Raw genomic sequence first — 12,566 nt, 5'->3', positions numbered from 1 at the left:
CCTTGCTTTGTGCACTTGGGGAAAGCCTTGCTGGGACAGTAACTTTTACGTCATATCATTGTTATTTACTATTTGGTTGAATTCAAGCGTAAATCACATTCGTCTCACATTATTACCTTATAATACCATTTTATTGATGTCATTAACAAAGTGCACAAGCGTGGCAACCAAGACAAAAAATTACAACTGTATCGACAAGTTGAGGGAAAAACAAACGAAAAGATACTATTTTATTTTTTTGCAATACTGCTGGGGTACTCTTTTCATGATTTCCTCATGCAGCAAATCTACACGACCTAAAGAGGCAACCTGTGCCTTCAATCCCTCCATACCAAACTAAAACAACAAAGCTCTTACAAAGTGCTAACCAAGAGGAAAAAAAATGTGTGCCTAAACATATTACTCCTGGAAATTCCCCCAAATCAGACATTACAAATAATATAAAAATGCACGTCTATACAAATGTGTGTCAAAAAAAAGATCGTACCGACATTTGTGTAAGCCTTTCCTTTAGTTTTGCCACTCCATTGTGTAAATTTTCTTAAGAAAGTTTCTAAAGCACCATATTCGGTCACAGAGATCGTGCAAAAGTCATTTATGTATTGCACAACCAAGAGCACATGAACTTCAGTTAAAACTGATACATTTCTTATAAAACCACATGGCACACATTGGCTTCATCTCAGCCAAACTTGGACTCTTTATGCCGTTCACAACAAGCTCATCTCACAGGACTCTAAAAGCACTGCGTTCAGTGCAGTGTGGACATACCTGATGTCTCTATTAAAAACTAAAGTAAAAACAAAGAACAATGCAAAAGAAAGAGTACATGATATAGTAAATGTGCATCGGCGTGACACGCTAAATGTCACATGTAAGAAAAAAAAGGCTGTGTTTCACTGTGTAGAAAGTCCAATGGAGGCTTCCAATGCAGGATTAAAACATAACCTGCAGCGCAGCGGCCTCGGGTCGAATATGATTGTGTGCGGCATAGTCCTTGTCACAGGAATTAGCCCGACGTGCTCAACAGCCGAGCCAGTCCTTTGTGATTTCGCCCAACTTGACGATCTTCAAGCTGCTGTCCTCCAGTTTGAAATAGTGGTTGCCTTTGAAGAAGTAGCTGTAATCTGGTAAAGATGAGCACAGAGCACAAAATGAGGATTTAGTACCAAATTGACAAACAATTTGGGACAATTGGCAGGTTATCATCATCACGGTGGGTTTTCTTTCCCCTACCCCAGTTTTGTCCTCCGCAACAAAATCTTAATTGAAAATTCTAAATTGCCATATACATTGTTTCTCAGTTGAGGTGTATTACTTCAACAAATTACTGGAAGACTTTCTTCAGAGCTTCGGAAAGAGCACAAAAATAAACAAATATGTGAATGAATATGCTTATATCCTGTAATAAAACGTCATATATCAGACAGGTGAGCTTGGCTTTTTTCCACACATTCATTCTGAAATTCTGCTCAGTACTTGGACAAAAGAATACAATTGAGGCAACGGTGCCTTCTGATGGGTCTGTTATGACAATGCTCCACTTTACCCCTTCATGTAGTGGGCTCTTCATGCACTAGTTAAGGTTTCTGCAAATGTTGCAAACAGAGGCTCCTCTGTCAAGCGGCACCGACTCACTTCATTATGAAGACGCCCACTCTGAAATGCTGAATCTGCCACACATCTTAGCAGAGCCGCGATGCAGAAAAACCTTGCTTCGATGCTACTAATAAATATTCCCATTCAGAAAGAGACCTGTAGCGGTTTTTACCGACGTGCAGTCCGAAAATGTGTCCTGCCTGGACGGTACTTTTAATGCTGTCCGAAGCAAAGTTAGCATGACATGTACAGTTGATTTCTATGTTGTCGACTGCTTTAAGTAATCAACATTACACAAACTCACAAATAACTCGACTCAATAGGTTAATGTGCTAGCTTAGTCATGACAATTCTTGAATTCATCGCTGCTTGTATAATCGAATGCTTCGTAGACGCCATGACTTTTTGTTACCTTAAGGCCACCATACATTCTCTAGTATCTGTCAATAGCAGTAATATAAGCCAATCGTGATTTAATGGTCCAATTAAAACTTGAGGATATTTTTACAAGTGCCTGTATTGTACTGAAAACAGACAAGATGCATTTTTGCGTTCTTAAACACAGACCCCTCAAAACTCAGTCAGTAGAGCCCATGCGGAAAGTTAGAAAGAAAAAAAAAGCCCACAACACTACTATAGATTCTCCCATCAACTCAGTATTCGGTGAACATATTTTATAGGCTGCTCAAAAAAGGCTCAAGGGCCCAAGGAACAAACTGAAAAGAAATGTGCCTGTTTTGTTTGAAACCGCTGGATTACATGACCTCTACTTGTGCATGTCACTTCTAGTTGACCTGGAGTGTGCCAAATAAGCCCCAATCCGCCGCAGGTATGGTCCACTGGAATAATGGGCGATGCTAAATTGCCATTTTTTTCCATATACATGGTCTTAATGATAAGAAATACATCACAATATAATGCAATGCAAATTATTACTTTTGGAAAGCAGTATCTTTGATGTAGCTCCTCCCCCACATTTTCAATAGCACGTATCCTCATTCGGCTTGAACCTATCGCAGCTGACTTAGGGCAAGAGGTGCCTTTCACCCTGGTTAGATGCAATTTATTTTACTGGATCTCATCAGAGTGGAAAAAAGTACCTAATGTTCAACAAAAATAGGAAATTACCAATTCCGCTGAGACTGAAGGCAGCATCAACACCATCCGGGATGCCATTCCAAGCTTCAGCAATGAGTTTCGGGAAACCGCTGTCCATTGTCTGTGAATTTTCATCATATCTGCAAGCCACACATACCAAAGTTACTTTAGCAAATTAATGACGCAATCGGGGTACTTTGACAGGTAAAAAAACGTTTTAGTTTTTTTTTCTCACCTCCAGAATTGCTCCCCTGCAAAGAGGTACGTCTTCCTGTTCTTCCTAAAGCTGAAAGCGGCGTCAAGCTGTTCCAGGTCGCTTGGCAGGCCGAGGCTGTCGAGGCTCTTGGGGTAGCCTCTCTCCAATTCATCAGCCTTGTATACCCACATCTCGTTGCCTGTATGACATAAGGTCATCACGCATTCAACTTCCCAATTGGATGAAAACACAACATGGGTGTAGCTGCTCTACTGTGTGGGATTATGGGGTGTGCCACCGCTATGACGGAATGAAACACATTTCTCCAAAGTGAAGAAGTGATGCCATTTCTATTGTGTGTTGTGATGTCAGTTACTGATCAATTCCAATACTGATAAATTCTAATGATGTGTGGCATGATGAGAACATTCGAACAATAATTCTAACCCGTTATGTCCAAATGAATAAAAATAAATACCTACTCAAAACACGGTGGATGAACAACTATAAATCAAATGTTCCCATCATTCATCATTCTTGACAGACACTGATTCGATATCATGTAATCGATACCATTGTCCAGCCCCACTGAGGATATTCAATCACCAAAAAAATAACAATATTGTTGACCATAATCATTTAGACAAAAACCCATCCCTAGTTGAGCTCTAATGCACACTATAAACACAAAACAAACAATTTATTTCGGTATGAGTTGAGTGCAAATTCTAGTGAAATTAGGCATGTTTTTACAACTGGCACATATTATATATTAAGAGGCATCAACAACTATTTGTTTCTGATGCAAAAATAAATACATAAATATATAAAATGACAGCAATCAGCACTTTTATTCATCCAACCTGAGAAGAAGACTGTTGTCTCCTCGACTGGGTTTTCGTAGACGGCATCTATCTTGCTGGGCAGGTCAGGCCAGTAGGTGGCCACCAGCATTGGTCCTTTGGGCTTGCTTCTGAAGTTTACTGACCTGAACAGGAACCTGGCACAAAGATAGAGGAGAGGTAAAAAAAAAAAGGAGGTGGGGGTGGGCTAATAGGATGATGTTTGAAGGGGGCTGGGTGGCCAGTTCGACTTCTACACTGGCCGAGTCAGCCCACAAAGGCGTGATTCATGAACATCTGGTTCTCGTTAAGACCGGAGCCTGCGCCAGTGGAACAAGACCTTTCTTGCCTGTATTCGCAATCCAGCTATGCAATAACGACGACGACGAAGGCTGCTTCCCAAACTCTTTTCCACTGACCCAGTTTTCAAAAGGCAGATGATACACAAGTTTAAAAGTAGAGCAAATGGAGTCCAATCAAATCGACAAACACAACCCGTCAGCGCTAATTTCATTTTGTTGTTCTTGAACCCTTCTGCAAGATCTTCATTTGCATTTGCATTTACAGCGAGAAGCCTTTTCCAGATGTCAGATTCTTTCACACTGACAACCCGCAAAATAGCCACCTTTTCCATTTACACAGTACTCAGCAAAGGTAGGATACAACTGTGTCCACTCTCACAAGCCAGCATGCCACAATCTGCCAGTTTGGTCCAAGGCAACATAATAGCAAATTGTAATTTGATTAGATAACTCACACATAACCCAGCAAAGGTGGGATATTGTTGCAACTGCAACTAATGAAGTAACTCGGCTTTGGCCACAAGTGTTTTTGCTCACAAGATTATTTTCGGGGCATCGAATTTCAAGCGATGTCCTCAAATGGTTGTACTGTAATGGTGGCTATCTTGCGTAATATTTCAACTTGACTCTTATCCGGTACTTGTTTTTATTTTTTTGGAATAGTATTTTGTTTTCAGTATGGCAGTATGACTCAGTGCTTTCCAGTCCTTTAAAACCTAAATATAAACCCCAATTGCTTCAAATACCCTTAGGAACTGTGCACGAAAAATTACCCCATAACAGCAAGGAATGACCATAAAACGAGTAGCGGAGTTACACCAGAGAATGTGTAAACACATGGGTTGAGTGGCCGGCTAAAAGACATTTCACTGCACTTTGAAGAATAAACATGTTGGGACTGCTATAGATCAGCTCTTTATATGTATAATGGCCGCCATTGTCACTGGGTATGAGAGACAAATGCAGAAACGGCTTATGTAGACTTGAGACCAAAAATATGGTTTGGCTATCAGACTGTTAAACCTTAAGTATCTTACTTGGACTCCTCAAGCATGATGAGTCACAGGGAATCATGTTGCAGCACAACTTGATTTCCAAACAACGAGCCAAAGTTTTTGAGGTTGACAACGAATTTGATCCTTCCAAGTGTAGTGAAATAAAAGCGTACTTTGCGAGTTGGATTCTCGTTTAATTCAAACTCTAGCTTGTCCAGGAGAAACACTTCATTTCTTGGTCAGGTTATCCTATTTCCTTTGGATACACTACTCCAGAGAGTAAGCATCAAAGCTTATATTTATATTTATTTTTACATTCTATTAAAAAAAAAAACAATGTCGTGAGCAGAATGCTCAACCGCTTGCACAATGTTCAAGAAGACCGATGCACAAACGCAGCATTTCACTGCCGCATGAGTAATTGCTTACACACCAGTGCGTATCACGCAATGTACACCCCCTAATAGTTATTTGTATTGTCGACTGTTTTTCGTCCCTCCCCCCCCAAAAAAGTGGTTCAATTTCTGGTAAACAAGAAATCGAAGCAAACAAAGTCTTAGCATTAGGGCATCGCAAGGTTTTAACCCTTTATGGGCCAGTGGTTACTACAGTGGACAGCTTATCATGTTATCAGGTTACAGGGTGAAAGTAGCAAAGAGGACAGTAGCAAAAGAATCACAAGACACAACAATCTAAAATCCCCAAAATAGCTGTGTAACTATTCAAAAGATAAGGGATGATATTAGACGGAGCAGAACGAGGGTGGGCAGTGTATGCGGCAACTCTACATGAAAGAGTAGATCCGTCGTTGTAAAGTTAGCGGCATTTAATGGAGGAAATCCTCTGGCATATAAATTGTTATTGGGGTCTCATAGATCCTAACCAACGTTACAGCTTTGATTTCATTTACCTGTCCTTGAAGAAGAACGTCTCTCCTCTAATTTGGGCAACGGCATCAAAAGTAATGGGCTCCGTACAGATGTCCATGGGTGTCACGGGTCCCTCGGTTGGAGGAAGAGGCTTGTCTGTGGGAATGCCTGTCAATAAAAGGGAGCATTGTCATTCCCTGGGCTGTAATTGAACCAATTCTGTAATGGTACGATCATTCCTTCTTACCGTAGAGCTCCTGGATGCCCTTGATATCATCGCTAGAGAGTCTGAAATCCTTGGTAAAGGTGTAGATGGGGGCCATGAGTGCGCCAGGGTCATCGGAGTGCTCCAATCCAAGGGCATGGCCAAACTCATGAGCAGCCACCAAGAATAAACTGTAGCCTGAAAACCATCCGTGATGAAACATGCGGTATTTCCTTAGCAGTGATACGTTATGCATTCCATGGTCGCTACCTTGGTCTGGGCAGAAACCCCACTTGCGGTCGTCATCGTAACTTTTGGTCGTACCGCACCACTTCTTGCCATCACTGCGTCCGGCCGTGGTGCAGGAGTCGTAAGTGTCTCCCAGGAAGGTGAAGGGGAAGACGCAGGGGCCGCCTTCACTGTTACCTCCCACGGTTGACAGAGCTGCAAAGGAATAAGTCCCAGATGTTAGCCCCTAAACGAGTGTGTGGTGAAACTTTTGCCTCCTTCATTTTTATGCCACTTGTCCTCATTCGGATTGAGGGCGAGTTGGAGCCTATCACAACTGATTTAGGGTGAGAGGCAGGGTACACCCTGGACTGGTCTCTTATCAACTGCATAAAGACAAACAACAATTAACAGTCACATTCACATCAATGGACAATATATATTTCTTTGTTGACGTAATATGCATGTTTATAGAATGTAAGAGGAAGCCAGAAGAACCAATGCAGATGAACGACACAAGCAGGAGAACACACAAAAGAAACAGAGAAAGGTCCAGAGCCAGGATGCAAACCGGGATCTATAGAACTGTGAGGCAGGCAGACTAACCAAAGCTGACATTTAGATACACATCTCTACCTATTGACAATTTAAAGTTTTCAATGAACCTACTATAAATAATTTTTGGAGCACTTTGTGATAGACCAAACAAGCTTGCGACCTAGGAGCTTCTCGGTATGAAGCAAAAGTGCTAACCACACGGAAACCCCAGTGAGCATTCAATGTCTATTACTTTAATTCTCCCAAAACTTTAAAACCAGGCGGACTTGTCCGAGTGGAAAATAAGCACATTAAAATACATTCACATGCCTTTGGCAGACCATGACCAAGACCGGAAAAAACCCAAATGAAACTTCCCTGGAGAGGATAACACCCATCCGGGCGGTCAAGGCTTCACAGTCCTGTAAAAAAAAAAAAGAAAAAACTCCCACAAAAAAAATCCAAAAGAAGAAGGCACCACCAACCGGTTTCAGGGCAGAAGCCATAGCTTTTGTCCTGGTCATAATTCTCAGTTGTTGCACACCAGCGATAGCCGTCATCTCTGCCCGTGGTGGTGCAGCTGTCATACTTCTCACCCTGGAAGGTGAAGGGAAATTTACATGGGGCGCCATCGCCGTTTCCACCCAGTGTGAAGAGCACTGCAATGCAAAGGTCGACAGAAACAATGCATTAAGCAGGGCACAAACAACCTGACAATCGGCCCAAATTTGAGCACTTTTCCTCCCTTTGCAATCACAATCAGCAATGGCCCAATTCTCAGACATCTCTGAAAGATTATCCTGAAGGATTGTTCTGTGATGTGGTTGTATTTAAATCGAATTCATCGTCCGATCTGCTTGAAAATGTCATGGTTCCACTGGGAAAAAATAATGTGACTGATGTTTCGGACAAATCAAAACATTCAAATTCACGATGTATGTACCTATATTCGATGAAGAAGCAAAAGTCCAAAGGGAAACCAAGCCCAAAAAATGTCAGCAGAAAGCTCCAGAGCCAATTGTACCCCTCAAGTTTACATCCTTTCAAACCAATTCGGCACGTACTGAAGCTGTGACAGGCATAGTCAAACGAGCAAAGCAGATAAACAAGACGTTTAACAAAGACCAATTTCCTAAAGTAGGGCAAAACCTTTGGCAAGAAATCCACAATTTTTCCCCTACAAAACCAAGGGGGAAAATGTGCTTTCCCGGCAAAGCCTCTCAGCCTACTTTCTGTCAGTACAACGCAATAAAGTTAATTCAATATGATTTGTTCTCATATGCCAAACAAGGCTATGACTTACATTCATGAGGACAGAAGCCATATTTGCCTTCGTCGTCAAAGTTGTAAGTGGTGGAGCACCACAAGAAGCCGTCGTCGCGGCCCTGGGATGTGCAACTGTTGTACTCGGTACCCTGGAACAGGAAGGGGAATTTGCAGAACTCTCCATCCGCATTGCCGAATTTCACCTTCACCACTGTTGAAAAAGAGAACCAATAAATTTCAACCGTCTGAAATTCATTTGAGTCAACTCTTGCAAAAAAGGGTATTTTTGTCTTCTGTTCACCTATCAGATTGGTGAAGGATTTATACATGCAGCAGAGCCAGAAAGGTCATACTTTGTACAGGTACATTTGTTGACGTTGAATGGATGCTGTGGTTATTTGCATATCAGTGGTACTTTGCTGAAAATGAGATGCAGCACTTTGGCGAGGTTTTACCTTGGCCCTCTCCCAGTGTCCACTGCTCGTCGTCGTCAAAGTGTGAGTCGCCGCCTATTCCTGGACCGGGGGCAAAGGCGTGAGCCAAGAGGCCATCTTTGCCATCAAATGGGTACCCATCGCCGTGCTCTGTTGATGACACAGTTCATAAAACAACACTGCAAGCAGCTTTCTGAGGTGTTGCCGTCATTTATTTCAGTGGATGATGAATTAATTGAGCCACGATATGTATTAAAGCGAGGGCCACTTATTTATTGAGGTAAGGCGCTTATTACCACGAATGTGGTTGTTATCAGTCAGGGTAAAACTAACTGAGGTCGTGGTGCCCTATTATTTATTTCCCTGAAGCTGACAAAGGGTCTATTTGAGGTGTGGCACACAGTGTATTCATTCCTACACCTGGTAATTATTTGGGAGCCTGTGGCTCTTAAAGCGGAGGTACTGATATTTACAGTATTGCTGAGATTGTGTCTATTACGACTGGAGGCATTATATTTTTTCAAGAGAGAAAGTGGAGCCAGAGATTGTTTTTCCCAAAATGTTATCAAACAATTTATGATCTGGAGCAGAGGCATTGATTTAAATAAGTTAAAGTTGCGGCATTTGATTAATTGGGGTGTTGCATTGATTAAGACTGGAGGCATTTATTTTTTGGTAATTTCAGGAGATGGCTTCAATTAGAGCATATCTGTGAAGGAGATGCCATCCAGGAAAACACTGGACTGCGTATATCATTGACGTACCGTTACGGCCAAAATTTATCATAATGTCAGCCTCGCCGTCCATGAGGCGATTGAATGAGAGCGGCGTGACATCACTCCACACTTTGAAGGCTCTGAAGAAAGCATCATTGATGACTTCCTCGTCCAGATCCGGAGAGTAGCCAAGAATTCTGTGGAGACAGTGTGAAGTCATTTCAAAGAAGAAGCAACGACGGCCTCAAAGCAACAGAGATTGTATAAGAATTTGGCTGCAGGGTGGAGTGCGGTGCTAACCAACAACATGGTTATGAATCATGTGGTGAAAAATGCAGCAGACAGCAGATGATCTGGGACATAGAGACACTCATCTCGATAAAACAACTGACCACTGAACATTTTTGTAAACTTCTGAGCACAACATCTGACAGCACTGCATGAGAATGCTGTTTTTAGGAAGAAAAACAGTGTCATGGCCCAGTGGGTGATGTTGGTGGGGGTGCGGGGGGGTTGGTTGGGAATGTTAAGGGAGGGGCTGTTGAAGTGGGAGTTGGGAGGTGTGCGTTTTGGTGGGGTTCAAAAAGGGCCAGCTTGAAGTCTGCTTGAATATGTGAACAGATTCTAGAACAGACAAATTTTGTGTTAAAGAACCTCTTCTGGGGCTGCTGACATACCAGCGTGGTTTTGGATGTTTGTACTCACCCTCCTTCTCTGTGTTTGCATATCAACGGCTAGTATGTTAGCATTTCATCATTTATTATTATAAATAGTATAGAAGAAGCACTTTTGTTACTCAGGTTGCCATTTTGCCTTACAGTACGTTAGCATACCAACTGTTAACATTTTATCAATTGCATTTTTAAATAATATTTGACTACAGTTTTATCATTATTGTCGTGTGTTTTACAATTTCTGTATCTGAGCATACACACTCTTAGCATGTCAGCATTTCATCAATTCTCTTTATAATACTACTACTACTACTACTACTACTACTACTAATAATAATAATAATAATAACATAATAAAAAAAAACATTTTATTTGTGGGCGCCTTTGAAATAGTTCTTCAATATAGGACAAGATGAGAATTTATCAATCTGTCTTGTCACTTCATTTGCCCCGACTGTTGTGATATGTTGGCATACAAACTGTTAACATGTTCGCATTTTTTTCCATTCATCTATTAACTGAACCACATATTCCCCCACCACCCCAGACCCCCAATTTTAGCCATTTTTATTATGTTAGGAATCCATTTGAAACGTTTTACATTCTACATTTCAACATTTAAAGATGTTATGAAATGAAAAAAAGTCCAAGGTCTTACCTATAGGTGATGTCTTTCTTCTGCCACAAAGGTTTTCTATGGAAGAAGTTATAGTTGGCCACATCTGGCACACCACAACGGGGCTTCTTCATGATCTCCACAGTCTTGGCATCAATCTCGCCCGTCTCTTGCAGGGAGAAGAACTTTTGCATTTTCTTCAAGGTGTCCTTGAGCACCATCAGGTTGCATCTGTCTTGCGGGCATCCATAGAACGTGTTCAGGTAACGCTACAAAAAGTGGGGGAAATCGGTAGAAAATGGATTGAAATTTGTGAAAATAAAATGAGATTTGTAGTGCAAAAATAAAGACTTAAAAGAAAGCTTACCAGTGCTACTTCTTTGTCTGTCCTGGGAGTGTCATCGCCGGGAAATTTGATGATAGGAGAAGGGGCAGCTGATGTTGATTTAAAGTGGCTGAAATGGAGCAAAAACACACTCACAAAAATGGACACTAAACCCATTTTGAAAGCCCACGGATGTCTTCAAAACTTGCTCAAAGTTTCTCAAAGGTCCTCCTGTGTGTGTTGCTTCTGCTCGTCTGCAGTTTTTTCCCCTTCTTTCTTTTTCCTTTCACCCAAGCTCTCACAACTTTCTCATTTTTTTGCTTACACAGGCACTTTTTTTTCTTCCTCCTTTGTGCGCAGCCTTGGAGCCGTGAAAAAAGCAGAGCTGAAAGTGGGAGTCATGATGATCGCAGGGGTGGACAAAGTATGCCCCGAGGGCCACATATGGCCCTTTGCATTCTTCAATCCTGCCCATGGAGCATTTATCGAGTCTTTGAATATGTCTCATTTAAAATTATTGAATTGCTTTTGTTTTGTTTGTACAAGTGGTTAATTCATTATAATTGTAATTGTAATTACGGTAAAATGTCAATAATATATTAATTACAATATGATTTTGTACTTTTCTGACGCAAGTAACAAACTGGTTGTGACACTAGGCTCTTGTTGCAATGATGCAAAACAAGGCACGTTTGGCTGCTCTTTCCCATTACAAATCTGAGCTCTTCTAAAAGGAAAAGTGCAAATAACGCCAACAATCGTATTCATGAAAAAATATAGCCATAAAGCATCAACACAGATATGTCACTATGACTAGCTCACGTGTACTTTTGTACACATGTATTTAATGCCCTTTTTAGAAGTAAATATTTTGTTAGTCTTGACAATGACATGAGTCAAAATATTGATTTTAATCTTTATCAAACCGTCTATTAGAATCATGCACTGTATATATATACACCTTTAACGTCATTTATTTCGTTACATTAATGAAAAGTTGAGTTGATGCTCCGTACGAACCCGTTCAGCGCCAGACGTTTTTTTAAACAACAGTGACACCTGACGGCGTACATGAGTGACTACGTTTAAGTGTTCAAAGAGGGACACCTGGTGGCGAAGAAATTGAAAACGAACCGTGAAATGACAAGCAAAATACCGGTAATAAAATCGATATTTAATGAATGTAATTTCTTTTTCTTCTTCTGCTAGTAGTAGTAGGAGAACAGGTAGTCATGTACTGTTGTCCTACCATCGTGCAAAAAATGTATATTTTTCCCACTACTTTATGTTAAGCTCATTGTGGTCATCAAAACAATTAACTTTCCCTTTTTAAAAATAATAATTTCATAATACAGTCGCTGCTTTTTACATTTAATGACAATCCGTGCATTTCTCAACTATTACAGTAAATCAATGTAGTATCTATACTTCAAGTCAAAAGTGTGGACACCGTTTCGCATTCAGTGGCTGAAGAATGTGTGACGAAAAATTTTAACTGGTCGTGTACTGACTGATGTTAATGTTTCTTAAGCAAATACAATTAGGTGACAATTCTGCAATCCATCTACCAGCGCAATTTGGAATAAGTGCCACATATTATGAGATTTAGCATGAATGAAAAAATTAAATCCTATCATATTAAATTATTTAAATTAATGGCAGTG

The 12,566-nt window shown here is 40.9% G+C and overlaps 1 protein-coding gene across 1 annotated transcript; it reads right to left on the bottom strand.

Moving 5' to 3' along the window:
* Positions 1-109: 109 nt before the first annotated feature.
* mmp2 (matrix metallopeptidase 2) lies at positions 110-11,293 on the bottom strand. Its single transcript, XM_052064316.1, has 13 exons — positions 10,945-11,293; positions 10,620-10,846; positions 9,336-9,484; positions 8,593-8,721; positions 8,175-8,348; positions 7,357-7,530; positions 6,377-6,550; positions 6,149-6,304; positions 5,943-6,069; positions 3,757-3,893; positions 2,933-3,092; positions 2,728-2,837; positions 110-1,127 (listed from the first exon to the last, which is right to left on the bottom strand). The coding sequence occupies exons 1-13, from the start codon at positions 11,077-11,079 to the stop codon at positions 1,024-1,026; spliced, it is 1,956 nt and encodes a 651-aa protein (XP_051920276.1). The 5' UTR covers positions 11,080-11,293; the 3' UTR covers positions 110-1,023.
* Positions 11,294-12,566: the final 1,273 nt, after the last annotated feature.

Source organism: Hippocampus zosterae, chromosome 4 (genome assembly GCF_025434085.1).
Source record: "Hippocampus zosterae strain Florida chromosome 4, ASM2543408v3, whole genome shotgun sequence".
Lineage (NCBI taxonomy): Eukaryota > Metazoa > Chordata > Actinopteri > Syngnathiformes > Syngnathidae > Hippocampus > Hippocampus zosterae.
The sequence above is the reverse complement of the archived record's forward strand: the minus strand, read 5'-3'. Positions and strand labels throughout refer to the sequence as shown.

What these genes read in the sequence shown, in the direction of transcription:
- mmp2 (XM_052064316.1), bottom strand. Translation starts at nt 11,079, where the DNA reads ATGGGTTTAGTGTCCATTTTTGTGAGTGTGTTTTTGCTCCATTTCAGC. An exon ending in TGGCTTCTGCCCTGAAACCG is followed by an intron (nt 6,551 to 7,356) that starts GTTGGTGGTGCC and finishes ATTCCTTTGCAG; the next exon opens with CTCTGTCAACCGTGGGAGGT. An exon ending in ACGTTCTTCTTCAAGGACAG is followed by an intron (nt 3,894 to 5,942) that starts GTAAATGAAATC and finishes TCTTTGTGCCAG; the next exon opens with GTTCCTGTTCAGGTCAGTAA.